Source organism: Paramisgurnus dabryanus, chromosome 6 (assembly GCF_030506205.2).
Source record: "Paramisgurnus dabryanus chromosome 6, PD_genome_1.1, whole genome shotgun sequence".
NCBI classification, from domain to species: Eukaryota; Metazoa; Chordata; class Actinopteri; order Cypriniformes; family Cobitidae; genus Paramisgurnus; species Paramisgurnus dabryanus.
The window spans coordinates 12,307,156-12,324,146 of NC_133342.1; the positions used below are offsets into that span (position 1 = coordinate 12,307,156).

The 16,991-nt window shown below is 37.1% G+C and overlaps 1 protein-coding gene across 2 annotated transcripts; it reads left to right on the forward strand.

The window, feature by feature from the left end:
- Window positions 1–154: 154 nt before the first annotated feature.
- Window positions 155–14,262, forward strand: otomp (otolith matrix protein). Of its 2 annotated transcripts, XM_065267004.2 has the most exons (10): window positions 155–732; window positions 892–1,520; window positions 2,475–2,611; window positions 2,891–2,993; window positions 3,416–3,601; window positions 5,622–5,796; window positions 5,930–5,997; window positions 6,459–6,643; window positions 10,720–10,891; window positions 13,512–14,262. In XM_065267004.2, the coding sequence occupies exons 2-10, from the start codon at window positions 1,442–1,444 to the stop codon at window positions 13,520–13,522; spliced, it is 1,116 nt and encodes a 371-aa protein (XP_065123076.1). In that variant the 5' UTR covers window positions 155–732; window positions 892–1,441; the 3' UTR covers window positions 13,523–14,262. The 2 variants fall into 2 exon arrangements, with proteins under 2 accessions (XP_065123076.1, XP_073671174.1); XM_073815073.1 differs by having other exon boundaries at window positions 155–1,520.
- Window positions 14,263–16,991: the final 2,729 nt, after the last annotated feature.

The following is a 16,991-nucleotide window of genomic DNA, read 5'->3' on the forward strand; positions in this document are numbered from 1 at the left end:
TGTAACATGGCTGCAGCAGGCGTAGTGATATTACGCACTGCCCGAAAATAGTCCCCTTGGTTATTTTTAATGGCCGGGGACTATTTTCGGGCAGTGCGTAATATCGCTACTCCTGCTGCAGCCATGTTACATCAGCAAAGCCCTAACACTTTATGTTTATAAAAATGTTTGTATTTACTACTGTTTATGGTCAAAAAAGTTTCCTTATAGCCCCATCCCATTTAAACTGAGTACCTGTTCATAAAAAGAGGTATTATATAGCCCTCATGACCCATATTTTGATGAGTTTTACTTTTATTTAACATATTTATATTGTAAAAATTGTAAGAACATTTGAGTTGGGTATATTACACAACCCAGTTAAGTAATTTATATAAGTAAATATTTGTGCGAGTTTTAATTTTAAAAAGACTATTGGAAAAAATATGTGAATCTAAATAAAGTTTAGCCTGTTATTCCTATCTTTGTCAGGAATACAGGTATAAATAGAAACTATTTGATATACTGTTTCCTATGTGTTCGATAAGAAAAGCCTGCATACATATCAAATTCATACTACTGACATGTTTTCCCCACAGTTCCTGTAATTTCTTTAGCTTGTTTTTCCTAAATGTATCCATCATAGGAGAGGGAACACATCCTGACAGATGAGGATGTTACTGTCAGATACTCTTCACCTTGCATGTGCTCCATAAGAAAGCTTACAATTCAAATCCATACTGCTGACTGTAGGTAAGTTCTGTAGTTTTCAGCTTGCTATCCTTGGCAGATATTTGCTTGTACTTATTCTAACAAGGTCTTTGCACAGTTTGGCCATGTACGGATGTGTCTTTATATGCATGTCTCTGTATCACTTTGTTTTTGGCCGTGATACCATATCTCCTTTCTCAGAAATCGCTCGTATCGCCATATCAACGCATTGATTATAGGGAAGGTGACATGAGAATTAGGATACAGAAGGGATATCAAGTGCCCTATATTTTTCCTCAGCTGCATAGTGGGACAAAAGAATCTCCTGTTGCCTCTCTGTCCATATCTCTAATCAAACTGGACTTGTTTCAGACCTTTGGTTTAATCTCCAAGAGCTGACCACAAAAAAGCTATTGTATCTTACTTAATTACGACCTCAGGAATGATCTGACCTGCCCGGTGCCAGGGGCAGTGAGGTGTGCAAAAACTTGCGTGCCATGAGGTCCCATTGGATAAGGAAGGAAACCCTAGATGCCCACCGTGATAGGATAAGTGAAAAATGACCTTGTTAGATCAAAAAGAAGGGGAGAAACTTCTGTAAAGGAGCTGGAAAGTTTTCTGGGTAAGCTTTCTGGGCATCTGGGAAGAATACAAGCACAGAGCCTTTTTTCTTTGTGTTTAGTTTGGTCTTTTTTTTACTTTACTTCCCACTCCTGCGAGTATGAGCCCATTCAGAGGGTAACTGTTCATCATGAATCATCCAGGAGGACACCTTGCTGTGGCTCTGCTCCTTCTCATTTTGGTCTCTATGTCCACTGAAAACAACATTAGTAAGTACAGCTTTATTATGGCATTTACTAATTTTAACATGAAGTGTTTTTAATGAATAAACACAGAATACACTTTACTTGAGCAACTTTATTTGGGCAGTAATGGCTTTTTAATGAAGCATAATATAGGTCTAAACAGGCTGCTTTATTTCTTACAACTACAAGGCTTTTGTCTTACTGCTCTTTTGTCTTTTATTTATTCTGACTATTTAAATATTGATTTATTCAACGGAGCAGGTGCACTACTAGCAAAAACCCCATATATTTTGTGACTTTGGACCATGCACAAAACCAGTCATAAGGGTAATTTTTTAAAATTGCGTTCTGAAATTTAAATAAATATGCTTTCTATTGATGCATGGTTTGTAAGGACAATGCAATATTTCACCAATATATTTTGAATCTATTTGAAAATCTGCAATCTAAAGGGTGCAAAAAAATCTAAATATTTAGAAAATGGCCTTTAAGAAGACATTTAGTTCTGAAAATTGTTTTGTTTTTAATTTTGTGTACATATTTCTTGTTTGTATCTTAAAAAGAGTGAAAAATTAATATGGATGGACATTAAAACTTTGCTAAAACAACAAAGCTGGTGGTGGTGGCCTAAGACTTTTGCCCAGTATTGTATATAGTAGGTCATTTACAAAATATCTTCATGAAATTAATCTGTACTTAATATCATAATGATTTTTGGCAAAAAAATAAAATAATTTTGAGCAATACAATGTATTGTTGGCTATATATCAGTGCAACTTATGACTGGTTTTGTGGTCCAGGGTCACATATTTTCTCATTATCTGACCTAAAACTTTTTAATAATTTTGATGTATGAAGCTTATGCTTTAATGTTTAAAAGTTCTGTAAATATCAGATAAATGTATTAACAAAACCAAAATATATATGCTTGTCAAAATAATACATTTTCAGTTATAATCACCTGTTGTTTCTTTGCAGTCAGATGGTGCACGGTGTCTGATCCTGAAGAGCAGAAGTGTTTGGATCTCGCCGGTAATGCCACAGCCAGGAACATCCGTGGACAACTGCTGTGTGTGAGGGGCCAAAGTCCCACAGACTGCATGAAGCAAATTAAGGTTGAATCTTTAATCTATAATGAGAGTAACAAATCAACCCACATATGGTGCATGAAAACGACTTTATTATTACAAGGCTCATAGATTCCAGATTGAATTTTATGATGGCGCTAATTTTTGCCCCTCTTGCGATTTTGATTGCGTGCACTCGCCGCCTTGACTTATAATTCAATCTTACAATATGTTTACATCATTTGCTTTTTCATTACACCAGTGCTGAAATGATGGAAATCAGTCTATATGGTCTAGTAAAATTATTATTATTATTTTTTTTTACAGAATGGCACTGCAGATGCTGCCACAATGTATGCTGATGAGATTTACACAGCTGGATTCTGCTACGGCTTAGATGTGGCAGTAGGAGAGTCTTATAATGGTGTAGGTGAGTATGTTTACAAGTAATAAATCATATTTTATAGATTTATTTATTAAAAAGGGATTTGTTCACCACACATTAATATGCAGTGTCAATAATGATGCCAGTCTCTACACTGTCACTTTATTTTCTTAATTTTTTGGGACCTAACATTTCTGTCTATAGTCTGTGGAGAAACATTTAAGAAAGTTTTTATTTTACATTACACTGGGTAGGTGTAGATACAACAACACGTTGGAAAAGGTGAAAGTCTTATAGTTTTGACATGAAGGTGACCAAATAATGTTTTCGATTTTTTTTATTTTATCTGAACTACTTTACCATCAAGGCTTTCCATGTTTAAGGTTTCTTTAAAATATGCCTGAAAGCACCTTTGAAGCGTCTCTCCTCTGCTGCATATTTTTACTGACATATCACCTGTGACACAGATGGCAATAATTACTATGTGGTTGCTCTGGCACGGACATCAACCAGTGATCTGTCCCTGCTGGAGATGCACGAGCGCAGCTCCTGTCATCCTGGGATAAGGACCACTGTGGGATGGACTGTTCCCATCGGCTTCCTGGTGAACACATCACAGATCAGTGTGGATGAGCAGTGTAACTTCCCCCATGGTGAGAGATGCTGCCATGATGTGTTTCTTTGCATAATGAAGCTCTGTGACCTCAAATTTTACAAATGTAGGGTTTTTGTTTTACAATCCAGGCGACAGCTGATGAGACATGTCGAAAATAGCACTTTCATTTTGTGATGTTACTCATGTGGGTAGTTGACATACTTTTTTAGGTTAAAAATGTTGGTTAAAATGTACATATATGTTGTTTGTATGAAGGAAAGTGTTCATTTATAGTCATGCTGCTGGAAACTGAACTTTTCATGTATAGGACACTGCAAAAATTGAATTTCTGGGTAAGAACATTTTTCTTAAATTTTTCTTGAATTAACTGTTAAAAGTTACCCCATTTGCAGATTTTTTTTTGCTTGCTTTAAGCACAAATTCACTTAAATTTTATGGGTTTTGTCTAAAAACTAGACATATTTTCTTAGGTCATTTTGCTCATCAAGAAAATGCATTTTGATTTAAGTATTTTTAGATATTTGTACTGAAAACAGGACAAAAATAAAAGTAAGAAAGTCTTTTTTTTGCAGTGTATATATGCAACTGGATATTATATGTACATTTGTTGTCCAAATTCATGATTTCATTTTCTGCTTTTTATTTGGTACTCATTGCCATGGATCACAAGAAGTTTCAGGCCATAACAATTGAATCAATTTATTCTCTAAAATACATTGCACGATTTTTGGCTGTCCCAGACAAAAGATTGGCATTGTGAAACAATTGTCGCGATGTCTGTGCTCGTGGCTCTTCATCTGTGGTCCTATGTTGTACAGTGAGAGAGGTTCAAAGATGGCCGTTTTCTCGGTCTTGCGTCCAAAGATAGCCTACGATAGTGATCAACGCACAGTGTGTTAGCTGCTACGACCTTCGTACTGGAATTTGTTTACCACTAGCGCATGCTGGTGACGTCACACATTAGCGCAAAAATTCTGAAGTATATTTCGGGCTTATGGGGCATACACACCAAACGCGAGTTCAACGATTTGCGCGAGTACATACAAAGTCAATGCAAAGACGCGATCAGACGCGCCCTTGCGTGGTGCGATGCAAGTGACGCGATATCGCCGCAAAAACGCGCTATTGCGCGAGTTGAAACATTTGAACTTTGGCAGAAAAACACGGCAAAGAATTTCACGCGCGAATGAAGCGAGTAAAGTCAAAATGTTCAAGCGACAAACTACAAGCGGTAGACGTGAATTTGATGCCTTATGCTACGTACACACAAAACACAGGGCATCTCGTTACTCGCTCTAGATTACTCGTGGGATTTAACTTCGTGTCATGCGAATTTTTCACTCAAGTTGAATATTTTTTACTTGGGCTAAGACATGTTTGAGGTGTTTTCGCGGCAAACGTGCCGCCCATATCGCGTCATTTGCATCCCCCCACACGCGGATGCATCTGATCGCGTCTTTGCATTGACTTTGTATGTAATCTACTTGCACAAATCGTTGAACTTGCGTCTGGTGTGCAGGGTTTTTTTTAAGTTATGGGTTAAGCGTTTTTGCATTTATTGATAGACAGTATGACAGGAGAGGACCACAAACATACAGGGTAGAGAGAGGGCCGCGGGATCGGCAAAAGGCCTTTAGCCGGAATTCGAACTCGGGTCGCCGAAAGTGCGTCTGCACCTTATGTCGGAGCACAGCCCACTACACCATCGGCTCTGACTTGGTAACAAAGTTTGACAGTAACAGAATTGACACTGACTAATTCGGACAACAGAAATTCATGATTTTGAGCTATATAAGACACAAAATTTACCTGAGCATATAGTACATACATAAACTACTTCATTTGCATCTTGTATTGTTCACTGTTCATAACTTTTGTAAACATACAGTATTGCAATATGCACTTCTTGTTAGATTTTAACTGCATTTAATTGGCTTTTTACTTTGTATTGTACACGTGTAATAAATGAATGTCAAATTCGATTGCAAACTGAGGATGTATTTTCAGTATTTGGAAGCATTTGATAAAGTTCATAACCTTTTCCCAATGGTTTACAGTGGTAGGCGATTTCTTTGGCTACAGCTGTGTCCCAGGAGTAAAGGACCCAGAACACGATCCCAAAGGCAACAATCCGCGCAACCTTTGCGAGGCCTGCATCGGAGACGAGAACGACCGCCACATCTGTGCCAACAACCCGCGGGAACGACATTTTGGGGAGGCCGGAGCTCTTAGGTCAGATGTTTAAAAATGCATATCTCCTAAAGATCCTTTCTTCAGACTATGCCATTCAGACACTAATGCCATCATATTTTACCAGTACTAATGCAATATTGTACATTTATTAAGTTGTTGTTGTATTTTGCAGATGCGTTGCAGAGAATCTCGGAGATGTTGCTTTTGTTAAGCACACTACAGTCTTTGACAACATGCAGGGTAAGTAAAAGCACTGTCTACCTACCCAATACAGGGTGTAAGGAGAGCTAGTTAAACACTAGGACAAAAATGTCCAAACGCAGTAAGTCGGTTTCTTATTAATTTAATGTAATTTTGTAAGGCCCTGTAAGAGGACAATCGTAGCCTTCACTTCACAATCTGGATCAAGTTTCACTCCCTTATAGACACAGGGTGGCAGTATTTCATAACAATGTGTTTCTTTGTATGTCTGCTGGACTCTGTGAAACCTTGTTTATCCTCAGTAGCCTTAGTTCAGGCATGATGGAAGTGTAACAGTGATACATAGTTTATTAATACCTGTGTGACTCGAAGCTTTCTCACGATTATACCTATATAGGTTTCATTCAGACGAATACTGGATACCATCATGTTTTAAGGACGTTCGTTTAGTTACTTACTTTCAGAAATAAAACCTTTGCATGGATTATTATTCACGTAAGGTAAGAACCAGGAGTCTTGGGCTTTGGATCTGGAGATGGAAGACTTAAAGCTCCTGTGTCCTGATGGAACCGAAGCTGACCTGTTTCAATATGAGCGCTGTCACCTGGCCGTGGTTCCGACCAATGCTGTGGTTGTGCGCTTGGAGGACAAGTGCCGCGTTTACAAGTACCTGGAACGTGTGCAGGTCAGGAAAAATAAACACAAAACACACATACGGAAGTGGAAGTTTAAGACCACATTTTTAATTTGTGAGCTTGCCTGTGAAAACCCAGCTAAAGTCATTTTTTGTCTACATAAAATTAGATAAAAGATAACATAAAAAACATTCATTAAAATATAACTTTAATATCTTTAACATTATATATTGCTTTAATATGTTTTTTTAATAACCAAGTTCAACCAAAAATGTAAATTTTGTCATAATTTCTTGACCCTCATGTTGTTCTAACCCTATTTAATTGTCTTTATTTTGTTGAACACAAAAGACGATGCTCAGAAAAATGACAGTAAGCACACAGTTGATGGTACCCATTGACTTCTACAGTATTTGCTTTTCCTACTATGGAAGTCAGTGGTTACGATCATTTATCAATATCTTCTTTTGTGTTCAACAAAATAAAGAAAGTCAAAAGGTTTAGAACAACATGAAGAATTGATAACAAACTTCTTATTTTGGGTAAACTATCCCTTTAAAGCAGCGCTAGTTAACTGGTGGCCCGCGGGCCAAATGCGGCTTTCCAATCAGCTTTATCCGGTCCACTGGTCATTTTTGTCTGATTTAAAATCAGCGTGGTTACTTTTACCTTTCCACTGTACATGAGAAATGCAGATAAACCAGAAGGAAAGTCAGAAAGGGGCTGCGTGGGGTGCCAGCCATCTGCATGTGCGTAATTTTCGGGTCCAATTTGCGCTTTATATGCATAAAAAAATTACTTGTGTGATTACACCGCATGTGACACACCGACTGGAAGTGATGTATTTCAATGTGTTCCAATCAAAACAATGCGTTTTAAAAATTCTTTAAAGAATCCTTTAAAAACCATTGATCAGTAATATGACTGATAAGTAAATTATTACCTATAAATATAGTCATAAACTAAAGGCGCGCCGCGGTGCATGATTTTTTAAAAACAATTTGTTAAAGGTAGTCGGGCCGAGTATCAAAACACACTTGTAGCCAATCAGCAGTAAGGGGCGTGTCTACTAACTGACATCGTTGCCTGGAGTGCGTATGTGTGGGGCGGGTCTATCAAAAGAAGGTCCTGATTTTTTTGGTTTAGGGGCGTGTTTGTTTAGGTGATTTCAAATGTCAACATTGGCTTTCAGAGATAATGCACCCCGCCTTTTAAGGCTCTTGCGCTGGAATGAGCTTCTCATTTATGTTGACACAAATTTACGATTAAACTGAAATTTCATTATTACTGCCACCAGGGGGCAAACTCTGACAGTCTCATCCAAATGTAGTTTACAATAGAAAGGCGGTTTAGCCTATATATCTTTAATATTTTAAAAAAGAAAACAGTGCAATGTAGTCATTAGGAGAAGATTGGCTATATGTTGTGAATACTTGAAATACAATTTATGAAAGTCAAACAGCTTACAAAGATATCTATTCTGTAATTAATTTAGATTTTTTTGTAAATTAAACTTTCACTTAAATTGATGTAATAAAACTATTTTTGTAATAAAATATTTTGTATTAAGTAAGAAAAAATTAAACCATAAAAATGTTGTGATGTTAGACTTTTGGACCCCTACACATACACTCTTAAAAATTAAGGTGGTACAAAAGGTCCTCATTTTTGGTTCCCCAAAGAACCATTTAGTAAAAGGTTCTTAAAAGAGCCATTTTGATGCAAAAGCCACTAAACGCCACCTCCATCAAAAATTAGATAATGACATTAACCAAAGCTCTCGGCACGTATTATATTCATCAAATACCTTCTCTTCAAATCTGCTTAATCCCGACCTTAGTCCATTTAGAAATACCACTTTGTTGGCATAATCCGCAAAACACCACATACATTTTTAAAAAAACAAAATCCTTTAAGTGCACAGAAGATGAATTAGTAGAATAACAGTGCTTGAGATGTGTCCCTTTTGAGTACTTGAATACAACCCGAATGTGGTAGTGAGATGAATGACTGAATGTGTGGTTCAGTTTCTTCATTGTTCTGATTAACAATGTTTCTAGTTGCATCTTTAGTGATTTTGCAATTGTCTAGTCCTAAGAAGTGGATTTTTTTAGTACCCAAAGCTTGCATGCACTTAGGGCGTTTTCACATTAGCACTTTTGGTGCGCACCCGGGTTCGATTGACATCAGAGTTCGGTACATTTGGATGATGTGAACGCGGTCTTCCGAACTCGGGTGCGCACCCGCGAAACGTACTCGAGTCCGCTTGAAAAGGGTGGTCTGGGGTCCGGTTCATGTGAACTCCAGATCGGTTCGCTGCTAATGTGAGCGCAATCGCACCAAATCGCGGAAGTGAACCACTGTTAATTACGTATTATATGTAATGTCCCACCAAAACAGACGTGTGTGTTTGTGTGCGTGCACTTACCTTGACAACAAAATGCATAGAATGCTTGCTTGACTTTTGTTCTTATTTTTTTAAACCTTTGGTTTTGTTTTCAAAGAAATAATACAGAAACGCACTTGCGTCTATCTGGCCCAAACATACTAAAGTCGTTTCGATGACAACGGTCTGTCCGCCGACGTCAAGTTTTGCGGAGGCATTCAGAAATCATCTCTCTGCTTGGAGTTCGGCAATCACGCTTGTGGTCTTCTCGTTTACAGCGGTTGCCAAGCAACATGAGAACGCGCCGGCTGCAGCTTGATGATGCAAGCGTACCGCGGTTCGGATGCAACAATAATATGTGTACACAGTCCATGGGGGGCATGGGGAGGGGGAAGCAATCGAACTCGGGTTCGGACCAGGCAATCGCACCAAATGTGAAACCGTCCTTAGAGGGTTTTGCAGCGAAACGGTCTTCATTAAGGTCTTTATTAATACCAGTGAATTGACTAAAGTGACATTTGTAAAAGGAAAGCATTTCAATTACTGTGGATACAATATTTACAAAAAAAACAACAACAACATGTCAGATGCACTTAAAGGGTTTTGCATCTGAACTCATTATTCCTTTTTTAAGCTTTTATATTCAAATAACCTTTTTCCACAGAACCTTTTGTAAAACAGAAGGGAACCATCATTAATGAACCATACAGCCCAAAATGCACTGCAAAAAATAACTTTCTTACTTAGCATTTTTGTCTTGTTTTTTAGAAAAAATATCAAAAAATTATTAAATTAAGAAGCTTTTTCTTGATGAGCAAAATGACCTAGGAAAATAAGTCTAGTTTTTAGACAAAAAATATAAAATTTAAGTGAATTTGTGCTTAAAACGAGCAAAAAAAAATTCAGCAAATGGAATAATTAATTTTTAAACTTTTTTCAAGAAAATATTCCTTATTCCATTGTGATTTTTTTTTTGCTTGTTTTAAGCACTTATTTACTTAAAGTTTATATTTTTTGTCTAAAAAAGAAATTCATCTTTTTCATTGTGGTTTTTATCATTAAACATTTTATTATACACTATTCATTTCCCCAAACACACACATAGATTACATAATGCCATTTGAACTGCCAGATACTTACACATTCTTTGGATATCAGATTGGATTCGCTTTTCTAAGATATTACCCGTGAAACAATACAACAACAGTTAAATAAAAAACGAAATCCCTTTTGTACAATACAGACCATAAAAATCTCATTGGAAACATTGTTAAGGCACATTAGCGGTCAAGGGTATGATTAAACGAACACCGCTGAAGCCAATATTAACACTATCTCTGAACATCTCTGGTTTTACACACATTACATCAGGCTGAGTTATGCGTTCAATACACCCAGCCCGAGGCCTGTGGTGATCATTGATTTTCACAAGACACAACCTTACATTACAGTTTGTCATGGAGGGGTGACACTGCACTGAGCTCTGTCATAAACGCCAAGAGCAGGACTAGCACAAGTAATGACACCAGACACGCACATATGCACAATGCAATTCTGTGTATGAGCAAGCATTTGGAGATGATCTAATATTTGTATATTAAGCAAAATATACATCTACATTTTCAATATTTTCTCCTTTTATTTGGTTTTCTGTAAGTATTCCAAATATTTGATTTGATTTTTTTCATCATGTATTTCTGTGCTCTACACCATTTACATTTGACATTTTTCGTCTTCCAGAATGCTTTCGGCAACGCTACAGAAGGATTCTCTCTGTTCAGCTCTGTGGGTTACGGGCAACCTGACGTGCTATTTAGCGACTCCACCAAAAAGCTGTTGCGTGTTATGGGAACCTATACCTCCTGGTTGGGGCCAAGTTACACAACTATACTAAAGGCTTTCGAGTGTGAAGGTATATTGAGCAGAACTTAGTACTTGCATTGTTCAAGAATATTTTCGAAAAGTTTTTTATTGCAATCATTTATATCTTTCTTACACTGTCAGAAAGAAAGAAACAAAACTGTACCTTTTCTGTCGCTGGTGTTTTACCCTAAGGTCCTGTTTTCTACCTTTGCAGTAGAAAATAATATGTTTACAGCCTGGTACAAAAATAGTTTTTATTAATAATAATTTTGCCTTTTTTTTACAACTGTGAGGGGGTGATTTTTTTTGTAACTCATCCGTTTAAATTATATAAAGTCTTAAAGTTCTGCATAATTAAGGGCGTGGCCACTTGAGTGACGGGTGAACTGCCACTGTTGTCACTAGAATCGAGCTAGGCAGGCGTGGTTTCAGCAACCAGCCACCTCATGCACCCGTGTCCCGCCTCTTTACCCATTTTTGGTTATCAGCGAGTGATGCGCGGCCAAGATGGCGATGGCAGGAACCGCCTACTTTAAGCTAAAAAATGCTCTTCTTCACAAACCTATGGGGATGTCACGGACACTATGTCCATATTGTTTTTACAGTCTGTGGTCACGTATCTAAAAATCGAATACATTTTCTTATGTAATTGTCCTACACGACTCTGTGCTTTTTGCCCCGTGTACCTTTAAAGGTAAAATAAACATAATACCATGTTGTACCTTTCTTAAAGGGATAGTTCGGCCAAAAATGATATTAAACCCATGATTTACTCACACCCAAGCTGTCCGAGTTGCATATGTCTATCGTTTTTCAGACAAACACATTTTCGGATATTTTATAAAATGTTTTAGATCTTCCAGTTGATTAAATGTAATGTTACGGGGTCCACCCATAGTCCACGACCTTCAAGTCCAAAAAAAGTGCGTCCATCCTTCACAAATTAAATCCAAACGGCTCCAGGATGATAAACAAAGGTCTTCTGAGGGTAATCCGCGCGTTGTTGTTGTAGAAATATCCATATTTAAATCTTTATTAACGAAAATAAATACCTTCCGGTAGCGCCGCCATCTTAGACTCCTCTGTATTCAGGAGAGAGTATTAGCGTAGTGTACGCACTTTTCTTAGTGACGTATGACAAATTCGGAGGGCGGGGGCACAGAGCAGCAGCAGAGTAACCTCTGTAGGCTGCGTAAGCTCTCATCCTAAATGCGGACACGACTAAGATGGCGGCGCTACCGGAAGGTAGTTATTTCCGTTAATAAAGTTTTAAATATGGATATTTCTACAACAACACCGCGCGGATTACCCTCAGAAGACCTTTGTTTATCATCCTGGAGCCGTTTGGATTTAATTTGTGAAGGATGGACGCACTTTTTTTGGACTTGAAGGTCGTGGACCCCGTAACATTACATTTAATCAACTGAAAGATCTAAAACATTTTCTAAAATATCCGAAAATGTGTTTGTCTGAAAAACGATGGACATATGCAACTCGGACAGCTTGGGGGTGAGTAAATCATGGGTTTAATATCGTTTTTGGCCGAACTATCCCTTTAAAAGTTTTGGTGTGTCCAGCCCCTTAGAGTTAAAGGAACAGTATGTAAGAAATTTATATCAATTAATCATAAAATGGCCCTGATATGTCACTAGACATTAAAAAATCATTTTCATTTCAAATACTTATATCACTGACAACAGCAGTCCGGTCAGGATATTGTCATTTAAAAAGTGGAGTTGCAGCCCTCAACTGATGTTTATGTTGTCATTTTGTGTATTGGCCACCAATAGTGTGATTGCAGTACCAGTTTTAGCCACAAGTTTTGTTATTGCAATACCAGTTTTGCCCACAATCCTACATACTGTTCCTTTAAACATTTGTTTTTTACCATTTTGGAATTCATTCAGCTGATCTCCGGGTCTAGCGGTACCACTTTTAGCATAGCTTAGCACAATCCATTGAATCTGATTAGACCATTAGAATCGCGCTCAAAAATAACCAAAAAAGTTTTTATATTTTTCCTATTTAAAACTTCTGTACAGTAGTTACATCGTGTACTAAGACCGACAGACATTTTAAGGTTGAGATTTTCTAGGCAGATATGACTAGGAACTATAATCTCATTTTGGCGTAATAATCAAGGACATTGCTGCCGTAACATGGCTGCAGGAGGAGCAATAATATTGAGCAGCAGCCGAAAATAGTCCCCTTATATCTTTCAATATCAGTACGCCTGCAGCAGCCATGTTTCGGCAGCAAAGTCCTTGATTATTACGCCAGAATGAGAGTATAGTTCCTAGTCATATCTGCCTAGAAAATCACAACTTTTAATTTTACGTCGGTCTTAGTACACGATGTAACCACAGAAGAGTCAAGTTTTAAATAGGAAAAATATCGAAACTCTTTGGTTAATTTTGAGCGCGATGCTAATGGTCTAATCAGATTCAATGGATTGTGCTAAGCTATGCTAAAAGTGGTACAGCTAGACCCTGAGATCGGCTGAATGGATTCCAAAACGGTAAAAATCTAATGTTTAACTCTAGGGGAGCTGGAAAATTAGCATATTTTCAAAAAAAGTGGAGTGTCTCTTTAAGTTGTCCACATACTAAAGTGTAATGATCCCGTGAATTGCACTCATGAATTAACTTCTGTTCTCTTTCTGACCACAGGTTTGTGTTGATCTGATAAAGAAAAAGGAAACCCTACATTTCCCACCACCCCTCTCTCTCTCACCCTAAACTACTCTTGTGTAAAATGTGTTACTCTTGTATATGGGCTGAACGCCAGCTCTTTTTTGTTCTTTGTAGTCTTCTTATTACATTTCTGCTCTCACGGTCTATATACTGTATCATATTTACTTTACTTGCTGAGTCTGTTGTATCTTTGCAGCTGAAACGAAGCTTTAATGTTTGATACAAAAATACATTTCAAAAGATATCTATACTTTTACATAAGAAATAGTTCTGGTTTTGGGCTTTGTTGTTGTTAGTAAGTCCTTGCAATTCAAGACACATCCGAGATGAACATCTGGCAGATGATCTGACCAAGGAATAGAAAGGTTTCGAACTCGAAATCCATCACTTTTAATCTTCAGGAGGTGCATCTGTTAGCTTGAAACATGCTTTGACATTGGCATGAATTTGTAGTATAAGAAATGAATTAAGGCGACACATACCATTGTTTCAGAAGTGGTCTGCCTTCCTCTGGAAAAGGTTCTCCATGTTAGACAGAAAATTATTTCGGAGTCACCTCCGGGTGCTGTAACGGTGCTGTTTCCTGATCCTTCAGGATGACATAATACCAACTTGAACAAAACTACTCTGTAAATAATCATGTCACTTGTAGTTTTATAAAACCTTCTCATAATAAAAATATGTGTTGTATTCCTTATTTTTGTATATTTTTTTGTATATCAAAACGAACATGTCCCGTACGCCACAAGAATGCTGATGCTAATGTATTATTAAAGGGACAGTTCACACAATAATAAAATTTCTGTCCTCATTTACTCACCATCATAATGGTACAAACCTGTATACCAGTGGCGGCCCGTGACTGCTCATCCGAGGGGCACAATTTCAAAATAATTGTTCAGAGTGTCGTGTGTTGCATGTGTTTCCAAACTATGTGTTTGTTGCGTCATGTGTACCATGTGCATCACGTGTTTTATCAAAATAAGTGCCTGCTGCACACGCGTCAAAACCATTTATGATAAAAGAGACGCTCACGTTCACAAAATACACGCAAGACAGTAACTTAAAACTAAACTCTGATTATGCATGAGATTATGCGAGTATCTGGCAAACGCGAGCGTCTCTTTTATCATAAACCCTTTAGCAGGCACTTATTTTGACAAGACACGTGATGCACAAAGGATCTCTCGATGTGCAGAACACATATTTTGAAAAAGGGAACCATATTTTTGACGGGCTACATACATGTTTTGAAGAACTTAGCATCGAGCGCCCTCGGAAAAAAAAGTCACTGGTCGCCACTGCCGTATACATATCTTTGTTCTGCCCAACACAAAGGGAGATATTTCTAATGAAGCAGTAAAACAGAAGCATCATTGACTTTCATAGTAACGTATAACATACTACGATTAAAAGCAAAGGTGCTCAAAAACATACAAACATTGCTCAAAAATATCTTCCTTTGTGTTCAGCAGAACAAATAAAATTAATACAGGTTTGTAACAACATAAAAGTGAGTAAATGATGACAGAATTTTCATTTTTGGGTGAACTATCCCTTTAATGAAAATATTGATCTGTATGACATTTAAACATTGTCCTGTTGCTTTGTGGAGATGACAATTAAAGGCTCATCCACAAACATGAATTGATTGATCCAGGTGGGTGAAAAACTGCCGCATTGCAGCAGACGGCGTGTCACACGAAGAAAAACAACTATAGAGCAATAAAAATGTAGATAAAAGGAATGCCTTTTTTGATGTTTTAAGAGGAAAGTTTTGATGGTGGCAGATGGCCCTACAGCTCACACGTTGAGTGTGTCTGTTTATGACACTGAGAAAACAGAAGCTTCATTAATCTGAGATGTAGACTGCATTCACCAGCAGCGCACGATGCACCAGCCATCACTGCTGTCACTGCAATGGGTGACATATCATTAACACACACTCAAGTTCATGAAGGCTGAAGGCTTTTCATCCAATTATCTGCTGCTTTTATTTATTTATTATTATTAACCAGACATCTGAATAAGCAATTGTGTCTTTGATAGTTTTATTGTGCACTAACCATTTCAAAAAACTATAGGGTGCATGAGGATGTGAATATAATCAGTGAATAAGTAAGTAATGCTAGAAGAGTAAAATATGCCCAATATTTTATGAAAATAGACCTTATTTACACTGGATTTTTTTATTAATTCCTACTAAAGGATAGTTCACTTAAAAATGAAAATTATGTCATCATTTACTCATATATCGTCATGTTGTTTTAAACCTGTATGAATTTCTTTTTTCTGATGAACACAAAAAAGATATTTTGAGAAATGATGGTAAACACACAGCAGTAAGTGAATATTGACTTTCATAGTAGGAAAAATATTTTGGAAGTATTGTGATAAATAATGAAGAAAATATTTTGATAAATGATGGTAACACAGTTGACAGTACCCATTAAATTCCATCATATTTTTTATTCCTACCATGGAAGTCAATGGTCACTATCTGCTGTGTGTTTACCATCATTTCTCAAAATATCTTCTTTTGTGTTCATCAGAAAGAACAGAATTTTAAAGTGAACTATCCCTTAAGTATTGGCAGATACAACACGTCCTTTCAGAAAGCTTTTATGCTTTTCTTTTATTTAAACATGTGCATTAAGGGGGGGGGGGGGGTCTCACATCTCTGCTCATCTTATTCGGTTTCAATCACGTGTCGCAGGTTTTTCCTGGTGTGTGGGGGTACTTTTGGGCTCTCTTGGGGTCTCAACTCCAGTCCTCCAGACATTAATTTTAAACACCTGATTCAACTCATTGGCTTGTTAATGTGTTTGGGCAATTTGGGAGACTGACAAGTTAGGGCTGTCAAGTTTATGAAATTTGGCTGACGGTTAATTGTCTAATAAATTGATGCGATTATGACGATTAATTTACTGTTTTAGGTTTTTGACGATTATAATTATTAATTGTTTGTTTTATTGCTTGCCATTTAATTTTCATTCTTTTGTTTGTTTATGAAATAATTTTCACACATTGTTAAAAAATCAAAGTTTTGCAGCATTTCTTTAAATGTTGTTTTTTTCACTGCATTGAACGCCTTTGCAATGTATCGCATTACACTGTCAGTTAAGGAGTGCCATCAGATACTGTCTCATTTATACAGGCGCTGGAGCTACCCTTGTGTTTTTTAAAGAGATGTGCAATCATTGCGGTGATCTGAAATCATCGCGATGAGGTCAAACAATCGCGATGAGATGATTATTTAAGTTGAATCAGTTGTTTTATAAGGAGATATTTCAAATATTTTGCATGTTAAAAAGTTGGTTTAACTTAAAAAGAAAGTTACCAAGTCAGCTTAAATTTGGAGTTAATTCAACTTAAAAATGTTAGTTGACACAACAATATTTTTTTGACACAATTAGTTTTTTTAAGTTAACTAATATTTTTAAGCTGAATTAACTC